General features: G+C 45.1%; 1 protein-coding gene across 5 annotated transcripts; it reads left to right on the forward strand.

Annotated features, from left to right (window-relative positions):
* Positions 1-1,828: 1,828 nt before the first annotated feature.
* LOC132390223 (zinc finger protein 773-like) lies at positions 1,829-23,860 on the forward strand. Of its 5 annotated transcripts, none has more exons than XR_009510824.1 (3): positions 1,829-2,066; positions 6,159-6,326; positions 23,055-23,860. XR_009510824.1 is itself a non-coding variant. In XM_059962827.1 (3 exons), exon 3 carries the CDS (start codon positions 16,423-16,425, stop codon positions 16,972-16,974), a length of 552 nt encoding a protein of 183 aa, XP_059818810.1. In that variant the 5' UTR covers positions 1,829-2,066; positions 6,159-6,326; positions 16,011-16,422; the 3' UTR covers positions 16,975-17,706. The 5 variants fall into 5 exon arrangements, 3 of the variants coding, with proteins under 3 accessions (XP_059818810.1, XP_059818811.1, XP_059818812.1); XR_009510825.1 differs by lacking the exon at positions 23,055-23,860 and adding an exon at positions 11,918-12,021; XM_059962827.1 differs by lacking the exon at positions 23,055-23,860 and adding an exon at positions 16,011-17,706.
* Positions 23,861-23,897: the final 37 nt, after the last annotated feature.

A 23,897-nucleotide genomic window follows, 5' to 3' on the forward strand; every position in this document is an offset into this window, starting at 1 on the left:
TCTTGCCCCATCCCCACCCCTCACCTCTTTTCTCTGACTATTTCCCGTCCACTCTCAGTCCAGAGGGAGGGTCTCGGCCCGAAATGTTGATGGTCCATTTCCCTCCACAGATGCTGCCCGACCCACTGAGTTCCTCCGGCAGTTTGTTCTTTGGTCTGTATAACCCGTGTTAGTCTGGGGAGCGGGATTTTACACCATATTCCAGGTACAATCTCAACAAAGCACAAATAATTGTCACTTTGCCCGGACCATTGGCCCCGCTTGCAGGGCAACAGTCTGCCGGTGTTTGCCCCCCATGTGGTGAATCCCTCTGCTCGACACCACCGTGTGCTCAGACATTTCCACAGATGAGCCCCTCCTGCCCCCACCGGGACAAACATCCTGTCCGCCCCCTCTCTCACCATCTTCATCCTTTCAATAAAATCCCTCCCCGGGGAACCGGCATCAAACCGACGGGCCGAGCGGTCTCCTCCTACCTCTCAGCGATACATCAGACTCCGGCCGCAGGAGACGCTTCACAAACGCCCCAACTTCCCTCGGAGGGAAATGGAAATAAATCAGAAAGCGGACATTTACTTTGAGGTTTTCTCCGCTCTGAGGAGGCGGTCGGCGCTTGAGCGGGAGACGTACTCAGCGGGGTAACGCCCACTCGGCTTGTCCGCCTCCGTGACTGGTTGTAACCAGTGATTGACATCGCTTCGCACCAATGGGAATAACGTAGCTCCTGAATTCTCTGTTGACAGCGATGGGGGAAGGGGCTGGTCACGTGATTATTAGCCCAGCCGTTAAACCGATGAAGCTCGTGCACAGCAGCGCGTGGGTGACGTAAGGGCAGATCCCGGTGTGGGGAGCCCATGTGTGACGTCAGGCGCGTGTGGGGGGGGGGGTAGGAGCTGTGTGACGTCACCTGTGGGAGAGCGCAGGCATTTAAAAGCACCTTAATGGACTTTTCAGTGGGACAACAACATTAATCACGGGTTTCATCACTGAATCCTGGGTTGTGGGATGTAAGGTCCCCTGTTATGTGTCCGGCTGTGCCGTGTTGTTGGTGGAGTGGGCAGCGTGGTGTTTGTCTCGATTCAGGTCACAACACCAGAATTGCCAGCGGGGTCCACACACAGTGTTTTAGCCAACAGAAAACCTTTCGTCCCTGCAGTCTTTGTCTCCTGGTAAAATCAACACCCTGACAGTGTGGACCATAGTTACCCCTTCCTCTCAGAGTCAGGGGATCATTCAGACAGCTGATTGATATATATTGGTCATTAAAATTCACCCAGATTCGTTTGGACGGATTTGACGTGGAGTTCGGGGTGTCACAATGAAAGGGCCGGATGGCCGAACTCTCTCCGTTGTCCAAACATCCTTCCAGGTGAGGCGACACTTCATCTGTGAATCTTCCGGGGTCGCCCGTTGTGTCCGCTGCTCCCGATGCGGCCGCCTCTACACTGGTGACACCGGCTCCACCGCAGTTGTGCGGGGTAGGAGTGTTTTTTTTTATGGGGGGCTCGATGTTATTGTTCCCTTTTGTGCGGAGGGGTGGGTTTTGGGGTTTGATGATTGGGATCCCGTTCTTCTTGATCCGGGGGGTGGGGTGGGAGTTTGATTTTTCTCCCTGAGCGACTTTCAAGCTCTTTCGTTGTTTCGTGGTTGTATGGAGAAACAGAAACTCAGTGTTATTTATAGATAGCTGCTCTAATAATAAACTAACCTTTGAACTATCCGCTCCGTGCGGGAGTTCCCGGTGTCCAAACATTTTCATTCTGATTTCCATTCCCGCTGCTACCCGGCCTGCTGTGTTCGGCCAGCATTTTGTTTGTGTTGCTTTGGATTTCCAGAATCTACAGACTTTGTCGTGTTTGTGATTTACCTCTCCGTTGTCCTTCCGGCCCCCGACCACGGGTGGCGCTGTATAGATCTCCAGCCACTGGTGGCGCTGTGCAGATCTCCGGCCTTCGGAGACGATGTGCAGACCTCCGGCCATCGGTGGCGCTGCGGAGAAACGCCTGCTGAACGCATGCGCGGTGCCGAGTGCCGCTGTTGTTGGCGGTTCTCCGATTCGAGCAGGGGTGAGTAGGGGATGATCCCGGTGTTGTGTAACTCGGGGGCCGGTTGCATTGGGAAAGGGCCGGGCCCGAGCTCTGCCGGACGGCTGAGGAGCAGGGCTGAAGTGGTAATTTTTTAGCTGCCGGAGCTGTTGGGGGGGGGGGGGGGGTGGGTGGTGGTTTGATTGATAAGTTCGTGGCCTAAGTTGGAAGGCCTGAAGTTATACAGCGCTCGGTGCCTGCACGTGTAGTTCAACTCTTTGAGTGATTATGCAGAAAGTTTGAAGTTAATAACTTTTGTGGTATTTCTGTTTCAGATAATTGAAAATTGCTAGGTTTTGTAAAATTGATCGGTTTTGTAAAATTGACTCCTTCCACCTTAGGCCTTAAACTTATCTATCACTTCCAGTTTGTGATATCCAATTTGTGTACATGCTCATTTCATTTACTGGGCAACTGCCTTGCCCCATACGTGCAAAGAGCAGGTGCACAAATTGGATGTGACATATATAGGGCTTCCTATAATGGCAAGCAGTAAACCAAGGTGAAAGAAATATATGAATTCCAGAGCTCCACAGAAATATAGTGATAGCTAAGACATTAACAAGATGACAGCCTATCATTACATTTCAGTGTATAACTGGTAAAATTAAACATATAATACTTAATTTAATATGACAAAATATTGCATTGTTGCACTTAACCGATTATCATAAAATATAATTATCAAGCAAGTAAAATAACTTTGTTTGCTTAGAAGCCAAAGGGTTGTTACTGAGAAAAATTTACTTTAGGATTATCGAGTAATCCACGGGCCACCATAGATGTAGCCTTACTAATACGACTGAGTCAGAGCAGACGGCAGGGCCCGCAGCACTTAGCAGTGTTCCTCAGAGGTATAAAAATAACAGAAATAAAGCAATTCATTTTTTACAATTTTAGCCACCTAAATTGGAACCACGTAATCAAGTATGAAAAAATAAACTCTGATGAACTATTGCAAAAGCCACGAATATTGCTGAATGTTATTCTCAAAAGTGGTAGGTTGGCAAATCTGCCTCGTACCATTTCTCTCGCAGAAATGGTTGGACGGGAAGTGTATCTGTGAGTGTCGATACAATCTCCTCACACGTCGGGTGTTACATAGTTCGACCTTTACAGATCCTGTTTAGTCTTTAAATATATAAAAAGTTAAAGAAGTTTGAATCTTTACATAAATTATTATCGCATTTATACAAATAGAAAATATTGTTGTTTGGAAGTGACAAATGTTAATGGGAGGACAGCAACTATTTGGGAGTTTTGGAAATGCATTTCATCTCATTCATTGCCTCACTAAATTACTCTTTTTCCTATCAACACAAAGAGAAAAAGAGCCTCTTTCCCATCAGCTACAGTTGGTGGAGCGAGGCCAAGGGGTTGATCCGCTATTAATGGTAGTTGAAATGACGTAAAACTACCTTATAGCCCAGAAATGTTTTTTTTTCCATTTAGCTTGTAAAACAAAACTAAATTTATCCAGGTGTAGAAGAGGATTTTGGATGATTAGCTTGTGTATTTGATCAAAATCAGGAAGAAGATGAGCGAGCAGTGAATTTTTCTTTCATTGTTTTCAACTTCTAAACTTGGGTTTCTATGTTCATTCCTTGCTTAATATTGCTCCTTCCTGGAATCCAATGGTACCCATTGGAAAGAGCAGGAAAATGCTTGCACTTCTGTATAGATATTTCCCAGCTTCCTTGGACAATGGGTCGAGCGAGAAGGAATTTCACAAATACCTAAATAAAAAACAGTCACAGCTCCAGGACTAAACCAAAAACGATCAAATATGCTAATGTTATTAGTGGTACTTTTCCCCACCAGCCAACACCCCCACTTCCCAACCCCCTGCTTCCGTAGAATTCCCTCTATTTAATATGTAGCTGCTGTTAAATTACCCGCTTGTTTATTTTGACTTTTTTACAGAGGTATCGGAGCAGTTGTCCAGTGAGCTCTGGTAGCACTGCACCCCTGAATGTACGATCCCTTCTCCCACCTGGTTCCATCTGCTTATTTCTGCTCATCTTGTTCAATCTCTGTGCAGTCTCCTAAACCCATCTTCCTGCTTCAGTGATTTACATCTCCCATCTGGGTCATCTTCGGTCCACCCTGTATCCCACCTCCTCAATGTTATATATCAGCAAACTTTCTTCCAACCTCTGTCTTCATTGTGAAGTGTTCTTTTGAACCTTTGGCCTCGCTGAGTCATTTCCAGAATCGGTAATTGTTAGCTGGAATGCCGGAGGGTCATCAGATCCCATTTCTGTTGTGCATTGGTGTGGAGGTGCTAGTTTATGAACAGTGACGGGCTGACACACTGCAGCATTTTGCTGGCAGCAAAGAGTACTGGGAGAGTTGGTGCTTGGGCTCTAATCCTGTGATCGGCTTTCCAGGCAAATGGAACTATTGGTGTTTTGGCTTTGACTTTGGTTTGAGCTTCTACAGATGGGGCCGGATGCTCGTCCTGCAATGAAGCAGAAATTTCGAGCAGCTGGACATTGGTTGTGGGGAAATCCCGGATTGCACGACCCAGTGTGAGATGTGGGGACGATGTGTGAGACTCTCAGGGTTGGTGAGTGGCAGATTAAGCTGTGTGAATCTGTGAGGTTGGGTCCTGGGATATCATAGTTTTTGATCCAGCTAAAGTGGACCCAGGGATCGAGCTGTTTGGGCTTGTGAGATGTTGATCGAGTATTTCTGGTCTGGGATCAGATGTTTGTTTCTGGAGTTCCTTTGAAACCAATGACTGCCAGTCTGAAGAGAGGATGAGTTCCCATTCCATCCTCATAGGGAGAGGCTGTGAGTAACTGGGCTGTTCCGTGTTTACAACAGTAGAGATAGACCCTGAGTCTGGTGTTCAAACTGTGTTTGGAAATCACACAGTGGAAATCAGGCAGCTGTGCTGGGGATCTGCACTAAAAACTGAAAATGTTTGAACTCAATCTGATGAAATGTTATTAATTGAATTGTATTGTAAGCTGTTCCTTACCTGCAGAGTCTTTCTGGTAATTCCAGTTTCTTTTTATTTCTTGGTTTATATTTCATGAAATGGACCTGTTTTAACCTGGAAATGAAAATGGCTGTGATAGTTTGTAGGCCTCCGTTAGAGTCTCTGCAGGTCTCCCCTCTCCACGCAAGCGATGTTGTCCAAGGGAAGGGCATTAGGACCCATACAGCTTGGCACCGGTGTCGTCGCTCAAGGACACACAGGCAGCCTCTGCCAAGGCTCAAACTAGCAACCTTCAGATCACTAGACCAACGCCTTAACCACTTGGCCACGCGCCAACACATGTGATAGTAGAACAGTAATGAAAGCACAACTTTTCCCTGTCAATTATCCTGGAACCGATTTTTCTGTTTTTCCTGAAAATGTGTTCAGTACAGTGTTCCTAACAAGGTTTACATGAATAATCTCAGGAACGATCGGTGTTATGAATGAGGAGCATTTGATGGTTCTGGACCTGTGCTCAATGGTGTTGAGAGGGACGGTGGGGGTGGTGGAGGGGTGTATGGCTAAGTAAACCTACCGAATGCTGAAAAGCCTGGATACAGTGGACATGGAGAGGATGTTTCCATTAGACACAGAGTCTGTGATCTGACAACACAGTCTCAGAATAAAGATGCTTCCCCTTAAAACTCAGATGAGAAACATTTTATGGCCAAAAGATGTCTGATCTGTGGAATTTGTTGCCACAGAGGTTGGTTGAGGCTGCCATTTGGGTATATTTGTGAAGATTAATATATTGATGATTGCTGAGTAGCTTCAGGGTTACAGGAGGAAGGCAGGAATATGGCGTTGGAATAAAAATCAGCCCTGGTTGAATGGTAGACAGACCAGATGGATTGAATCACCTGATTCTGTTCCTGTGTCGTATGTCTTACCATGACTGAATGATGGCTCCTTCTTATCCCATATCGTCTGTGACATGTGAGGGACAATAAAAGATTGTTTACTGAGATCATTACATCTGCCTTCAGTGTTTAAATCTCAGTGAGTTTTGTTCTTAGTAACATTACACAGAAATGTTTAGTTCTCCTTTTCATTATTAATGTGCTTCATTGTCTCTCTGTTTAAAGTTCGACCAGTGGTGAGAGATTTATTTGAAGAAAAACCCCAACTGGAGGCAAACTACGACTGAAGTCGAGGGAACAGCAGCAAGTGAACCAGCCCGAGGATTGAGAGCACCGACTGGAGAGAACCCATCTGACTCGGAGATTCCAGTGATTCAGTCAGGAGAAAGTTTGGTGAGTCTCGTTTACTCAAACACTGGTCCTTTAGACATTACATACCTGTACAAGGGAAGGTAGGAAATAGTTGGGAGTGAGACTGAATGTGCCCAGCAGAACCAGTTATGCCTCTGTCAGACCCAGTTGCAATCACTCCAGGTCTGGTAATGTGCTTCCAGCAGCCCGGCCCTTTGAAACCACTCCCATTCCCTCACAGTGGTTACTCAGTAAAAGATCTTGCATCCTCTGAAGTAGCTTTTGGTCAGATCTGAGTGGGGAGAGGGAAAGAGAGGGGAGTGTTTTTACTGACTGTCTTTCAAAAACAGTATTTGTTTGAACTTGCTGCAGACTCTCTCCCCATACCCTGTACTTTCTCAACCAAATTATTGACATAGATTACAAGTAGCAATGGGTGTAACCCCAGGGAATGTCACTAAGCATGGAACTCGAGTCCAAGAAACTGCCTCTCACCATCACCCTCTGCCTCCTACCACCCAGCCATTCCCAGACTCTGGGGCTCTGTAACAAACTCAATGTTAACAGGAAGATTAGTCAGTGATTTAGATGATGAGAGAATTGTGGCCTCCTGAAAGGACACGCGAGCTGAGCTGACTGATTCATTGAACCAGATCCACCCTCGTTGACAACGTAATTTACCCCTTGCCCATCCACCCAGGTCATGTTACTTCCGATAACCCACAGTACCCCAACCACCCTCCGTTCCGCCAGTGGCCCCAGACCCTTCTGACCATTCACCCCACACCGACACATAGACAGGCCCCCTTCACCCACGTCCACCCTCCCAGCTTGGGGAACCAGAGCAAACTGATCCCGCGATCTCGACTCAGTGCAAAACTAAAACCAGGGATGCAAGACTGGAGAGCCCGGAGCCTCCAGCTGGCCGGCTCGGTCCTGGCCCTTTCCCACAGCAACCAGCCCTCGATTTACACAAACCCGAGATTAACTCCTTCCTCACCGCCAGCTGAACAGGAGAAACACCCGCATCAGCTGGGGTTGAGCTGCAGTTGGTCCCCATATGAGTTAAAACTCCCGGCTGTCGCATATGGAGACCAGAATCGTACGCGGTAAAACCATATAACAATTACAGCACGGAAAAAGGCCATCTCGGCATTCCTAGTGCATGCCGAACGCTTACTCTCACCTAGTCGAACGCTTACTCTCACCTAGTCCCACTGACCTGCACTCAGCCCATAATCCTCCATTCCTTTCCTGTCCATATACCTATACAATTTTTTTTTAAATGAAAAAAATCAAACCTGCCTCTACCACTTCCACTGGAGGCTTGTTCCACACAGTTACCACTCTCTGAGTAAAGAAGTTACCCCTCATGTTACCCCTAACCTTTTGCCCCTTAACTCTCAACTCATGTCCTCTTGTTTGAATCTCCCCTACACAATGGAAAAAGCCTATCCACACCAACTCTATCAATCCCCGCATAATTTTAAATACCTCTATCAAGTTCCCCCTCAACCTTCTATGCTCCAAAGAATAAAGACCTAACTTGTTCAACCTTCCTCTGTAACTTAGGTGCTGAAACCCAGGTAACATTCTAGTAAATCTTTGTTCTCTGTTGACATCTTGCGTATAATTTGGTGACCAGAACTGTATATAATGCTCCAAATCTGGCCTCACCAATGCCTTGTACAATTTTAACATTACATCCCAACTCCTATACTCAATGCTCTGATTTATAAAGGTCAGCATACCAAAAGCTTTCTTCACCAGCACATGAGATTCCACCTTCAGGGAAATATGCACCATTATTCCTAGATTTCCTCACACTGTCTACAAGCTTTCTCTATTTGTGAACTAACCTCCTCTCTCCCAGTCCCTTCAGTTTGATTCCCACTCCCCCCACAACCATCCTAGTTTAAAGTCTCCCCAGTAGCCTTCACAGATCTCCCCGCCAGGATATTGGTCCCCCTAGGTTTCTAGTGCAATCCGTCCTTTTTGTACAGGTCACTCCTGCCCCAAAAGAGGTCCCAATGATCCAGAATCTTGAATCCCTGCCCCCTGCTCCAACCTCTCAGCCATGCATTTATCCTCCACCTCATTCCATTACTACTGTCACTGTCACGTGGCACAGGCAGTAATCCTGAGATTACTACCTTTGCAGACCTTCTCCTCAACTCCCTTCCTAGCTCCCTATATTCTCCTTTCAGGACCTCTTCCCTTTTCCTACCTATGTCATTGGTACCTATATGTACCACGACCTCTGGCTCCTCACCCTCCCACTTCAGGATATCTTGGACGCGATCAGAAACATCCTGGACCCTAGCACCAGGGAGGCAAACTACCATCTGGGTCTCCTGACTGCTTACACAGCATCGGCTATCTGACCCCCTAACTGCTTACACAGAATCGCCTATCTGACCCCCTAACTATTGAGTCACCTATTGCTACTGTCTTCCTCTTCCTTTCCCTCCCCTTCTGAGCCACAGGGCTGGACTCTGTGCCAGAGGCACGGCCGCTGTTGCTTCCCCCAGGTAGGCTGTTCACCCCCCCCCCCAACAGTACTCAAACAGGAGTACTTATTGTCAAGGGGTACAGCCACTAGGGTACTCAGTAGTACCTGAATCTTCCCCTTCCCCCTCCTAACTATGACCCACCTGTCTGCCTCCCGTGACCCCGGTGTGACCACCTGCCTGTAACTCCTCTCTATCATCTCCTCACTCTCCCTGACCAGACGAAGGTCATCGAGCTGCAGCTCCAGTTCCCTGGCACAGTCCCTTAGGAACTGCAGCTCAGCGCACCTGGCGCAGATGTTAACGTCCGGGATGCTAGGAAACCCCAGGACCTCCCACATCCGACACCGAGAACAGCAAGCTGCCCTCACACTCATAATTCCCAGCATGGAACCGTAATCGCATGGTGGATTTGTTCCGTGACTTGTGAACATACGTGATTAATGACCCTGCAACTGGGGACTGAGTAAATAGTTCATCTAACAATTCAGATCATACACACCAATCTCCTTGCCTTTCTCACTCACCCCTAGCTACTTACCCCATTTCCCTCACCACACCCTCCTCACAGTTCCTCTTCCTCATAGGGCCCTCTACTCCAGCCCTTCCTTCTTGCTCCCTCTCTCCCACACTCTGAACTCTCCCTCACCCCTTCCTTATCATCGCCCCCTCAATCATCCTTGCTTCCTCACCGCCTCTCTCCCTCCTGCTTCTCTCTTCCCTATCCCTCTCAGTTGCACTTTTACTTGACCAGTCTTCCACTTTCTTTCACCACTTTCCTCGCGCTCTCCTTTTTTGCCACTCTCTCTACCCCTCTAGTAATAAATCGTACTCCTCTCTCTTGTTTCTCTTCATCTCCTCACTCTCTCATGCCTCTTTTCATTTCTCTCTCCCCTTCTATCCCCTCTGTTTCTCTTCCATTCTCTCTCCCATCCCACAATCCCTGTCCCTACCCCTATCACCCAACAACTCGATCTCAGTCACCCTCTGTCTTCCCCTCTCCATCTCCTCCTCTCTCATGCACCTCAATCAAACTCGTCTGTCTCACTCAGTCGCCTCCACCACATTGTAACCTCTTCCATTTCCAGCTCTCTCCCTCTCTGTCTCTTTCCCTACATCCCACCCTCCCCCCTCTCTCAAACACTCTCCCTGCTGGCTCCCGTATCCCATAGTGTCTTCCCCTCTTTCTCACCCTCCAAATCTACCACTCACCCCACGCATTCTCTCTCTTCGCTCCTTGTCAGTCCCACTCCTCCTCCTCCTCCCCCTCTCCCCCGTCACACCCCGCGCTCTCCACCCCAGTATGCAAACGCCTGGGCACCACTGGTCAAACTTCCTGTTACTATGAATAGTTCAATGAGTAGAAGGTGAACTGGTCTCCAAAAGTCATAAAATTTAAGATAAAGCATTCAACATTTTAAGCAAGATTAGTGTATTATTAAAAACACAAAAATGCTGGTAGAATTCAGCAGGCCAGACAGCAACTATGGGAGGAGGTAGTGACGACGTTTTGGGCTGAAATCCTTCTTCAGCAGTTTAATGTATTATTTCTGTTTTGTACAATTTTAGAGGGGAAAAAAAGGAAAGGAGCATCATGGAAAAGTTTGGGCACCCCAAGAGATTTGAGCTCTCAGTTAAATTTTACCAAGGTCTCAGACCTGAATTAGCTTGTTAGGACAATGGCTTGTTCACAGTCGTCGTTAGGACAGGCCAAGTTATGCAGATCACAAACCCAGACTCCTCAAACCTTGTCCCAACAATCAGCAGCCATGGGCTCCTCTAAGCAGCCGCCCAGCACTCTGAAAGTTAAAATAATTGATGCCCACAAAGCAGGAGAAGGCTATAAGAAGATAGCAAAGTGATTTCAGGTAGCCGTTTCCTCAGTTTGTAATGTAATTTAAGAAATGGCAGTTAACAGGAACGATGGAGGTCAAATTGATGTCTGGAAGACCAAGAAAACTTTCCGAAAGAACTACTCGTAGGATTGCTGGAAAGGCAAATCAAAGCCCCTGTTTGACTGTAAAAAGACCTTCAGGAAGATTTAGCAGACTCTGGAGTGGTGGTGCACTGTTCTACTGTGCAGTGACACCTGCACAAACATGACCTTCATGGAAGAGTCATCAGAAGAAAACCTTTCTTGCGTCCTCACCACAAAATTCAGCGTCAGAGGTTTTTCTGACATTGAGGGAGAGGTTGTTTTCTTGACACTAGACAGATGTTGTTCAGACCTCAGACAGAGTCAGCATCAAATGCTTGAGCCTGGTGCGATGGATGTGTTGAGCTGTGGAAATCACGATGCAAGAAGCATCGTAGGAAAGCTAGATGAGCCCAGGGAATGGAATTGTGATATCGTAGGCATTACTGGGAATTGGTTGCACCCAACAGTCTGATGGATCTAGAGGAACAAATTTGTAGACAGTTCACAGACTACACCAAGAAACAATAGTTGATATAGTAAGTGATTTTAACTTTCCATATATTGACTGGGACTCCCATACTGTAAAAGGACTAGATGGGGTAGAGTTTGTCAAATGAGCCTTAATCAGTACGTAACACATCCGGTGTAGAAGTGTGCAATAAGCTGTTGGGAAACGATCCAGGGCTGGTGACAGAAATTAGTGAATGGCAACACTTTGTGTATAGTGATCATAATGCCATGAGATTCCAAGTAAGTACAGAAAAAACAGAGGTCTGGACCTCTCGAGATTCTAAATTGGAGAAAGATCAATTTTTATGGTATTTGCAAGGATTTGACAAGTGTGGACTGGGACAGGCTGTTTTCTGGCAAAGGAGTACTTGGTAAGTGGGGGTTCTTCAGAAGTGAAATTTTGAGGGTGTAGAGTTTGTATGTGTCTACCATAATAAAACTTGAAAGGTAACTGGTGCAGGGAACCTTTGTTTTTAAGAGATATCGAGGCCATGGATATTTTGTTCCTCTAAATTCCTCAGGCTGTTGGATGCTACCAAGACACATTAATGACTACAATATCATACTCCCACACCCTGAGCTCATCTGACTTGCTTTAGTTGACTTCTGTTGGTTTCTTAAAGCTTCCCAATGTTTTTTGCTCTATTATTTGCCCTCTCTTTGGCTTTTATGTTCGCTTAAGCTTCTCATTTCAGCCACAGTTGTGTCCTCCTGCCTTTCCAATGCTTCCACTTCTTTGGGATGTGTCTATCACTCAGCTCCCGAGTTGCTCCCAGAAACTCCAGCCATTGCTGCTCCATCGTCAATCCTACCAGATTCCCCTTCCAGTCAGGTTTGGCCAGCTTCTCTGTCACAGAAACATGGAGAAGGTCAGAACAGAAACAAGCCCACTCTGGACGATCGGAATGGTAATCTATACGGGAGAAAAAATAGATGGGGGAGGTTTTAAATAGTAGTTTTGCATCCGTATTTACTCAGGAGATGGACACAGAGTCGATAGAGGTGACACAAAGCAGCAACAACTTCAGAGACCCTGGACAGATTACAGAGGTGGAGGTTTTTGCTGCCTTAAGACAAATTAGCGTGGATTAATTCCCTGGGCTTGGCAAGTTCCCTGGGACCCTGCGGATGACAAGAGCAGAAATTGTCAGGGTTCAAGCAGAGATATTGAAATAATCCTTAGTGCCAGGTGAGGTACTGGAGGATTGGAGGACAGACAATGTTGTTCCACTGTTCGAGAGGGGCTCTAAGTAAAAACGAGAAAATGTTATGTTAGTGAACTTGACATCAGTTGTGGGAAAGTTATTAGAACATATGGGCAGGAACCCGATATATAAGTATTTGGATCGATGTGGACTGATTAAGGATAGACAGCATGGTAGATCATGTCTGACCAGTCTTATAGAGTCTCTCGAGGAAGTTATCAGGATAGTGGATGAAGACAAGGCAGTGGATGTTGTCTACATGGATGTTAGCAAGGCACTTGACAAAATCTCATATGGGAGGTTGGTCAAGAATGTTCAGTCATTCAGCATTCAAGATTAGACAGGAAATCGGATGAGACAATGTCTTTGGGAGAAGCCAGAGTGTGGTAGCAGATGGTTGCCTCTCTGTCTGGAGGCCTGTTACTAGTGGTTGCCACGGAGATCAGTGCTGGGTCTGTTGTTGTTTGTCATCTATATCAGTAATCTGGATGATAGTGTGGTTAACTGGATCAGCAGATTTGTGGATGACACCAAGACTGGTGGTGTAGTGGACAGCGAGGAAGACTATCAAGGCTTGCAGTGCGATCTGGACCCCCTGGGAAAATGGTTTGAGAAATGGAAAATAGGTGTTCCTCTTTGGTCTGACCTACCAAGGGAGGCCTTTCACAATGACTGATCGGGCACGGAGGAGTGTTGTGGAAGAAAGGGACCTGGGAATACAAGTCCTTATTTCACTGAAAGTGGTCTCACAGTCAGATAGAGACGGAAGGAAAGATTTTAGCCCACTGGCCTTCATGAACCAAATATTGACAATATATAGATGTTATGTTGACTTGTAGAAGACATTGGTGAGGCTTAATTTAGAGTATTGTGTGTAGTTTTGGTCACCTGCCTACAGGAAAGCTGTAAAAGAGGTTCAGAGATTTCAGAGAAAATTCACAATAAAGTTGCCATGTCTGGAGGACTTGGGTTATAAGGAAAGATTGAACAGGTCAGAACTTTATTCCTTCGAATGTAGCAGATTGAGGGGAGATTTGATTGTGATAGAGAGGAATAGATAGTGGAAATGCAAGCTGGCTTTCTCCACTGAGATTGGGTGGGACTACAACCAGAGGCCAGGGGTTAAGGGTGAAAGGTGAAATGTTAAGGAGAACATGAGGGGAAACTTCTTCGTACAGACGGTCATCCGGGTGTGGAATGAGCAGCCATCAGGAGTGGTGCATGCGAGCTCGATTTCAACATTTAAGAGGTTTGTGTAGGTACCTGGATGGTAGAGGTGTGGGAGTGGGCAGTTTAAATAGTTCAGCACAAACTAGATGGCCCAAAGGACCTGTTTCTGTGTTCAACATGAGTGAATCTGCAGATGCTGGAAATAAATAAAAAAACACGAAATGCTGGCAAAACTCAGCAGGTCAGACAGCATCTATGGGAGGAGGTAATAATGACATTTTGGGCCGAAAAACTTCATCAGGAGTGGAGTAACATGGAATGGTCGATGGGGGATAAGAAGTGGGGGGAGGGTTAAAGTAGAGAGCTGGGAAGAGATAGGCTGGAGGGAAATGGGCTGGGGGAAGGTGGAGAATTATGGGAAATAAAAGAAAAAGAAAGGTAGGTCTGGGGGGAGAGATTATAGGGAGGGGGGACAAAGAGAGAGAAAGAGAACCAGACTAAAATAATCGATAGGGATGGGGGTAAGGGTGGGGGGCAGGGGTATCAACGGATGTCTGTGAGTTGGATGTTCATGCCGGCAGGAAGGAGGCTACCTAGGCGGGAGATAAGGTATTGCTCCATCGACCTGTGTCTCCATCTTGATGGCAGAGGAGGACAAGGACAGACATGTCGGAGTGGGAGTGGTCTGTGGAATTGAAGTGTGTGGCCACAGGTAGATCCCGCCATTGCTGGAGGACTGAGCGCCGGTGTTCGGCGAAACGGTCTCGCAGTATGAGGCGGGTCTCCCCAATGTATAAATGTCCACATCGGGAGCACCGGATACAGTATATCACCCCAGTTGACTCACAGGTGAAGTGGTGCCTTACCTGAAAGGACTGCCTGGGGCCTAGGACTTCATTAACTTCGCCTCCAACTTTCACCTCAAATTCACCTGGTCTATTTCCAACACCTCCCACCCCTTTCTTGATCTTTCTGTTTCTATCTCTGGAGACACCCGATCCACTGACATCTACTACAAACCTACTAACTCCCACAGCTACCTAGACTATTCCTGCTCCCACCCTGTCTCCTGCAAAAATGCTATCCCTTTCACTCAATTCCTCCGCCGCATCTGCTCTCAGCATGAGGCCTTTCATTCTCGGGCAAAAGAGATGTCTTCCTTTTTTAAAGAAAGTGGCTTCCGTTCGTCCACTATCAACTCTGCCCTCCATCGTTCCTCCCATATTTCACGCACCTCTGCCCTCACCCATCCCCCGCCAGCCCACCAGGGATAGAGTCCCCCCAGTCCTCACCTATCACCCTACCAGCGTACAGATCCAACGCATAATCCTCTGTAACTTCCGCCACCTCCTACATGATCCCACCACCAACCACATCTTCCTCTCCCCCCCCCCCTCGGCTTTCAGCAGGGAACACTCCCTACGCGACTCCCTTGTCCATTCATTCCCCCCCAACCCTCCCCACCGACCTCCCTCCGGGCACTCTTCCCTGCAAACGGAATAAGTGCTACACATGCCCCCACACTTCTTCCGTCACCACTATCTCAGGCCCCAGACAATCCTTTCAGGTGAGGCACCACTTCACCTGAAAGTCAACTGGGGTGATGTACTGTATCCGGTGCTCCCGATGTGGCCATTTATTCATTGCGGAGACCCGCCACAGACTGGAAGACCATTTCGCCGAACACCGGCGCTCAGTCCTCCAGCAGTGGCGGGATCTCCCTGTGGCCACACACTTCAATTCCACAGACCACTCCCACTCCAACATGTCTGTCCTTGGCCTCCTCTGCCATCAAGATGGAGACACAGGTGGATGGAGCCATACCTTATCTCCCGCCTAGGTAGCCTCCTTCCTGCCGGCCTACCCTTACCCCCATCCCTATCGATTATTTTAGTCTGTTTCTGTGTTGTACATTTCTAGAAGAACCTGAAATATTACAACAATTCACTCTGAGCCCTTTTAACAGCTGTGCGAACCAACCATTCACCTCAGCAGGAATTTTTATATGGCGTTAAAACTGTGGCACTTTAAGTTAATAACACATAAAAGAAAATCCCAGCTGCACATCAAGAAAAACTATTTGTGTGAGAGTGTTTCAGTTACTGTGGGGCCAGGCACCCATGCAGCTCAGTGGGAACAGGGAATAATACCAATGGAGAGAGTCAGACTGAGCCAAGGCACGAATTTGAGACGGCAGAAATGCCCCATTCTTATAGAGACAGGAAGAGCATCAGGGAATTGATGGTCATTCCAGATACCAGCACTCTGCCCAGTCAGAAGATGATTTCTCTCTCCAGCTTGGGATGTACCTCACTGTAACAGTGTGATACCAGATCAAACCTTGGCAACTCAAGTAATCTCAACTGAAATGTTGTCCTAAACCCACTGATGGATTTTGAAAATCTTTTTACAGGTTAAAAATGAGAAGGAATTTGTCTCCAGGAATCTCAAACTTGGCACGCCAGTTTTGCTGTCTCTGTCTAGATATTTAAGAAGTGGAGCAAGAGATTCAATCAACCATCCTTCCAGCTCAGAATGTGGGGAGGGATTCACTCGTGCATTTGACGAACTTGCATGCCCGTCATTTTACACAGGAGAAAGGCCGTTCACCCGCTCAGACAGTGGGAATGGATTCACTTGCTTATCACAATTGAATGTACATCAGCAAGCTCACACAGGGCAAGGCCAATCACCTGTTCTGTGTGTGAGAAGGGATTCAGTCGGTCTTCCCACCTGTGGTCATACCAATCAGTTCACACCACACTGGGCAGAGGCTGGTCATCTGCTGAATTTCTGGGAAAGGATTCACTCGGTCATCTGATCTAATGGCTCACCAGCGAGTTCACACGAGGGAGCAGCCGTTCACCTGCTCAGACTGTGGGAAGAGATTCACTCACTCTTCCACCTTGTGGAAACACCAGCGAGTTCACACTGGGGAGAAGCCGTACATCTGCTCAATCTGTGGGAAGAGATTCACTGAGTCATCCACCCTACTGGTACATCAGCGAGTTCACACTGGGGAGAAGCCATTCACCTGCTCAGTCTGTGGGAAGAGATTCACTCAGTTAACCCACCTACAGAGTCATCAGCGAGTTCACACTGGGGAGAGGCCATTCACCTGCTCAGAATGTGGAAAAGGATTCACTGAGTTATCCAGCCTACAGAGACATCAGCGAGTTCACACTGGGGAGAAGCCGTTCACCTGCTCAGAATGTGGGAAGAGATTCACTCAGTCATCCACCCTACAGAGTCACCAGCGAGTTCACACTGGGGAGTGGCCGTTCAACTGCTCAGAATGTGGGAAGAGATTCACTCGCTCTTCCAGCCTACAGAGACATCGGCAAGTTCACACCGGGGAGAAGCCGTTCATCTGCTGAGAATGTGGGACAGGATTCACTTAGTCATCCCAACTGCTGATACACCAGTCGGATCACAATGAGGAGTGGCCATTGTTATGAATCTCTAGGTTTCGTTTGCTGTGGACTATCATTTTAAGAGAGAGAAATGAAGAAGATGAATCAGTCTGACTTGCAGCTATTTTACATTGCTCGCAGCTTGTTTAGTTTAACCGAGGACATAGACACTCAGAGTCAGATGGGGATGAAGGAGGAAAAATGGAAGGATCGAACCCAGGGAACTAGTGGACAAGGGTAACTGTTTGGAATTTTTCTATGCCCACAATGGTGGGTTAATTATCAATTCAGCATACATCGAATGTGTGGTTGTTACCTTGTTTGATCCATAGGAGTGGATCTGTTTTGGGGTATCCTGTGAAGACCACTGATGTGTTAACCCTTGCCTAGATGTGGTGTGGTAATTCACTTGACGATACCTCTTGTGACAAGTCACTTTCTGTGATAATTCATATGTGGATTTGGAATGATGACAGATAAAATCTACAGCAACTATTCTCTCATTTTACAACCATGGAACCTGTGGAATTCAACATAATTGCCTTCTCTCGACATTTACCCTAGATTACAAATATCTCTCTCTCATCACCTATTCTGTGGATGAATTGAACATTCATACTTTACCATCTCAAGACTCCAAGCCTTGTTTCCCCCGAGAATAGTTTGGGAGCTATATTTACACACATGCCACTTAACTTTTGTTTATCTTCCTTAAGTTATTGTATAAGTAGATTCTATTAAAGATTGTTTTAACATTAAAAACAGACTCCAGGTGTAGTCCATTGCTGCTGGTTCGTTTCTAAAGCATAACAATTCAGAGTAAAATTGGGGCCTGCAACCGGAATATGAACAGATTTGGGGGTGTATTGATTAGTTATCGATTTCATTGGGGAAATTCCTTTTGATTTATTTGTGTGTGGAAAATCAGCAGCAATGGATGTTGATAGATGTCAGGAAGCACCAGCCTCTGAGGCATTAGAGGACGCCGGTAGGATTGAGTTGTTGAGTCTTGCTAGAAGATTAAAACTTGCTAAGGTGAAATCGACAATGAGGAGGGCTCAGATGCAGAGGATAATAGCTGAACATTATGTATCTGAGGGAGTGTTTAAAGTGGCAGAGTTGGAGTTTTTTCCTGAAAGTAAACCTCGTGAGCTTGAGCTCCAGTAGAAGTGAGAAAAATTAAAGATGGAGGCTGCGGAAAGGCAGTGGGAGCTTGAGACTAGACAGACAGAAAAACAGGGAGGAAGAAGAAAGACCGGCTATTTGAGTTGGAAAAGATAGAGAGATTGCAGCAAAGGGGTCTAGCGTTAGACTCTAGTGTTAAGTTGAGGCCAGTCAAGAAGTTAAATTGGTTCCTCCATTTGACGAGGTAGAGGTTGATAAATACTTTCGGCATTTTGAGAAGTTTGCTCAGAGTTTAAAATGGCCAAGAGAGGGTTGGCATATTCTCTTACAAAGTGTAATTCAGGGGAACGCTTAGCAAGCCGATTCTGCTTTGACAGTTGATGAAGCAGCTGATTATAGAATATAGAATAGTACAGCACAATACAGGCCCATTGGCCCACAATGTTGTGTCAACCCTTAAGCCCTGCCTCCCATATATCCCCCCACACCTTAAAGTTCTCCATATACCTGTCTAGTAGCCTTTTGAATTTCACTATATCTGCTTCCACCACTGACTCAGGCAGTGCATTCCACACACCAACCACCCTCTGAGTGAAAAAACCTTTCTCTAATATCCCCCTTGAACTTCACACCCCTTACCTTAAAGCTACGTCCTCTTGTATTGAGCAGTGGTGCCCTGGGGAAGAGGTGCTGGCTGTCCACTTTATCTATGCCTCTTAATATCTTGTATACCTCTATCATGTCTCCTTTCATTCTCCTTCTTTCCAGAGAGTAAAGCCCTAGCTCCCTTAATCTCTGATCATAATGCATGCTGACTAAACCAGGCAGTATCCTGGTAAATCTCCTCTGTACCCTTTGCAATGCTTCCACATACTTCCTATAGTGAGGCGACCAGAACTGGACACAATACTCCAAATGTGGCCTAATCAGAGTTTTATAGAGCTGCATCATTATATCGCGTCTCTTAAACTCTATCCCTCGACATATGAAGGCTAACACCCTATAAGCTTTCTTAACTACCCTATCTACCTGTGAGGCAACTTTCAGAGATCTGTGGACATGTACTCCCAGACCCCTCTGCTCCTCCACACTACCAATTATCCTGCCATTTACTTTGTACTTTGCCTTGGAGATTTCAGCTTCCAAAGAGCACCACCTCACGCTTCAGAAGGTAGAAGCAAAAAGTAGTAAGGTGAAAAGTAAAAGTGGCAGGCAGGCAAATCCGGGGCAAAAATCAAAAAGGGCCAGTTTTCAACATAATTGTATAAGGGCTAAGAGTGTTTAAAAACAAGGCTGAAGGCATTGTGGGTCAATTTGTAACAAGGTGAATGATTGAATGTGCAGATAGTTATTAATGAATATGATATAGTTGGATCCCAAAGTCATGGCTCCAGGGTGACCAAGGATGCGAGGTCAACATCCAGGGATATTCAATATTCAGGAGGGATAGACAAGAAAGAAAAGGAGGTGGGGTAGCATTGCTGGTTAGAGAGGAGATTAATGCAATAGAAAGAAAGGAAATTGGCCTGGAGGATGTGGAATCAATATCAGTACAGCTGCATAACACTCAGGGGTAGAAAACGCTGGTGGGAGTTGTGTACAGGCCACATAACAGTACTAGTGTGGTTTCGGATGGCATTAAACAGGAAACTAGAAATGCATGCAATAAAGGTACAACAGTTGTAATGGGTGAGTTCATTCTACATATAGATTGGGTGGACCAAGTTGGTAAGGGTGCTGAGGAAGAAGATTTCTTGGAATGTATGCAAAATGGTTTTCTGAACCAAAATGTCGAGAAACCAACTAGACAGCAAGCCATTCTAGACTGGGTATTATTGTGTGATGAGAAAGGGTTAGTTAGCAATCTTGTCGTGCGAGGCCCCTTGGCTAAGAGTGACCATAATATGGTGGAATTCTTCATTAAGATGGAGAGTGACGTAGTTAATTCAGAAAAAAAAGGTTCTGAACTTAAAGAAGGGTAACTTTGAAGGTATGAGATAGGAATTAGCTAAGATAGACTGGCAAATGATACTTCAAGGGATGATGGTGGATATGAAATGGCAAGCATTTAAAGATCGCGTGGATGAACTACAACAAGTGTTCATCCCAGTTTGGCAAAAGAATAAACCAGGGAAGGTAGTGCACCCATGGCTGACAAGGGAAATTAGGGATAGTATCAATTCCAAAGAAGAAACATACAAATTAGCCAGAAAAGGCAGCACATCTGAGGACTGGGAGAAATTCAGAGTCCAGCAGAGGAGGACAAAGGGATTAATTCAGTAAGGGACAAAAGATTATGAGAGAAAGCTGGCAGGGAACATAAAAACTGACTGTAAAATCTTTTATAGCCTTTTAAAGAAAACGATTGGTTGACAAATGTCAACCCTTGCAGTCAGAAACAGGTGAATTGATCATGGGGAGCAAGGACATGGCAGACCATTTGAATAACAACTTTGGTTCTGTCTTCACTAAGGAGGACATAAATAATCTTCTGGAAATAGTAGGGGACCGAGGGTCTAGTTAGATGGAGGAACTGAGGGAAATGCATTTTTGTAGAGAAATGGTGTTAGGTAAATTGAAGGGATTAAAAGCAGATAACTCCTCAGGGCCAGATGGCCTGCATCCCAGAGTGCTTAAGGAAGTAGCCTAAGAAACAGTGGATGCATTAGCGATAATTTTTCAAAACTCTTTAGATTCTGGATTAATTCCTGAGGATTGGAGGGTGGCTAATGTAACCCCACTTCTTACAAAAGGAGGGAGAGAGAAACTGGGGAATTGTAGACTGGTTAGCCTGACATCAGTGGTGGGGACAATGCTAGACAGTTATCGAAGATGTGATAACAGCACATTTGGAAAGAGGTGAAATCATCGGAAAAAGTCAGCATGGATTTGTGAAAGGTAAATCATGTCTGACAAATCTTATAGAAGTTTTTGAGGATGTAACTAGTAGAGTGGATGGGGAGATCCAGTGGATCTGGTATATTTGGATTTTCAAAAGGCTTTTGACAAGGTCCCACACAGTAGATTAGTGTGCAAACTTAAAGCACACGGTATTGGGGGTATGGTATAGATGTGGATAGAGAATTGTTTGCCAGACAGGAAGCAAAGAGTGGGAATAAACGGGACCATTTCATAATGGCAAGCAGTGACTAGTGGGGTATTGCAAGGCTCATTGCTGGGACCTCAGTTGTTTACAATATTTGTTAATGATTTAGACCAGGGAATTAAATGCAGTATCTCCAAGTTTGTGGAAGACATGAAGCTGGGAGGCAGTGTTAGCTATGAGGAGGATGCAAAGCAGATGCAGGCTGACTTGGATAGGTTAGATGAGTGGGCAGATTCATGGCAGATGCAAATTAATGTGGATAAATGTGAGGTTCTCCACCTTGGTGGCAAGAGCAGGAAAACATGGTGGCCAATTAGGAAAAGGGGAGGTACAACGAGACCTGGGTGTAATTGTACACCAGTCATTGAAAGTTGGTATGCAGGTACAGCAGGCGGTGAAAAAGGCAAATGGTATGTTGGCATTCATAGCACGAGGATTCCAGTATAGGAGCAGGAAGGTTCTACTGCAGTTGTACAAGGCCTTGGTGAGACCACACCTGGAGTAATGTGTTCAGTTTTGGTCCCCTAATCTGAGGACAGACACTCTTGCCATTGAGGGAGTACAAAGAACGTTCATCAGATTGATTCCTGGGATGGCAGGACTTTCATATGAGGAAAGACTAGGCTTATACTCGCTGGAATTTAGAAGATTGAGGGGGATCTTATTGAAATGTATAAAATTCTAAAGGGATTGGACCGGCTAGATGCAGGAAGATTGTTCCCGATGTTGGAGAAGTCTGGAACGAGGGGTCACAGTTTAAGGATAAAGGGGAAGCATTTTGGGACCGAGATGAGGAAAAAGTTCTTCACACAGAGAGTGGAGAATCTGTGGAATTCTCCGCCACAGGAAACAGTTGAGGCCAGTTCATTGGCTATATTTAAGAGGGAGTTAGATATGGCCCTTGTGGCTAAAGCGACCGGGAGTATGGAGAGAAAGTATGTACAGGGTTCTGAGTTGGATGATTCGCCATGACCATGCTGAATAGCGGTGCAGGCTCAAAGGGCTGAATGACCTACCCCTGAACCTATTTTCTATGCTTCTATCATCCGAACATCAACTCCCTAATCATTCTGCATCACTTATTAATTCTTTTTTAATTGATTATGGCTTAATTGAAATTTGGAGGCATATGCATCCTAGTGATAGAGAATACTCTTTTTTTCCTCACATGTTCATAATAAATATTCGAGAATCGACTATTTTATAGTCAACCCTCGATTTCTATTTAATGTTCAGAAATGTGAATATGATGCAATTGTTGTCTCTGATCATACTCCTTTAAACCTAATAATTGAACTGAAAGATGTTGCTTCTACTGGACCACTTTGTTTTCCAGAACATTGTCAACGAAGTTCTGAATTTGTTGAGTTTATTGAAACTCAGAGTTTTTTATCTTTAATAATACAGGAAACGTCTCAAAGTTAGTAATTTGGGATACATTAAAAGACTATTTAGGTGGTCAGATTATTTCATATATAGCTAAGCTGAAGAAACAGACAAGAATGGAATTAGATAAAATCTCTAAACAAAGAATTAGATAACATCAGTGCTACCTCTCCAAATGTTGCTTTGTTTAAAAGAAGAGTTGAATTACAATCACAGTATAATTTATTATCCTATTGAAGGATATTTGCTTAAATTGTAAAGTCAGTTTTATATTTTTGTGGATAAAAATACTAAGCACTTAGCTTCCCAATTAATGACAGCTGTAGCTAAGACAAATTTTAAAGATTCGTAAAAATATTGGAGATATATCATGTAACGATAAAGATATCAATAATATTTTTCAGGATATTTATTCTTTTCTTTATAGATCTCAACTTTCTGCAGATTCCTCCAAAGTGAAGGCTTTTTTTTTACATAAGATTAAATTTCCTCAAATTACTGTTGAAGATCAACAGATGCCTGATGCAGCAGTTATTGAGCATTTAATTCAGAAAACTATGTTGTTAATGCAGTCAGGTCAAGCTCCTGGACTTGATGTGTATTTGGTAGGATTTTACATAAAAATTGAAAGGTTACTTTCTCGTTACCTGTTGGAAATATTTCATGAATCCTTTCAGAAGGGTAGTTTACCTTTTTATGAAGCTTCTATTTCTTTAATCCTTAAGAAAGATAAAAATCCTACTGAATGTTCATCATATAGACCTATTTCGTTATTAAATGTGGATTTGAAAACTCTCTCTAAGATAATGGCTAAACACTTGGAAAATATTTCAACTAAAATTATCTCGATGGAGCCAACAGGCTTTATTAAAGGTCGTTACTGTTTCTCCAGTGTTCGGAGATTGATGAACATTATATATTCATCACTATCTAAGGAACCCCAATGTGTTATCTCTTTCGATGCAGGATAGGCATTTGATAGAGTTGAGTGGTCATATTTGTTTAAAATTTTAGGAAAAAATTTGTTTTGGTAATAATTTTAACAGGTGGATTCAAATGATTTATGAGAATCCTATTGCCACCGTTATTACTAATAATTTCAGGTCCTTTTTTCCCCACTTTCAGTGGCACAAGACAGGGTTTTCCATTAAGCCCTTCATTATTTAATCTTGTACTGGAGCCTTTGGCCATAAAACTCCGTGAAGCTAAAAATATTCATGGTATTTCTATGAATTGAACCATACATAAAATTTCTCTTTACACAGATAAT

The sequence above is a fragment of the Hypanus sabinus genome, unplaced genomic scaffold (assembly GCF_030144855.1).
Source record: "Hypanus sabinus isolate sHypSab1 unplaced genomic scaffold, sHypSab1.hap1 scaffold_806, whole genome shotgun sequence".
Classification (NCBI taxonomy): domain Eukaryota; kingdom Metazoa; phylum Chordata; class Chondrichthyes; order Myliobatiformes; family Dasyatidae; genus Hypanus; species Hypanus sabinus.

Coding starts and splice junctions, on each gene's coding strand:
- LOC132390223 (XM_059962827.1), top strand. CDS start 16,423: ATGGCTCACCAGCGAGTTCACACGAGGGAGCAGCCGTTCACCTGCTCA.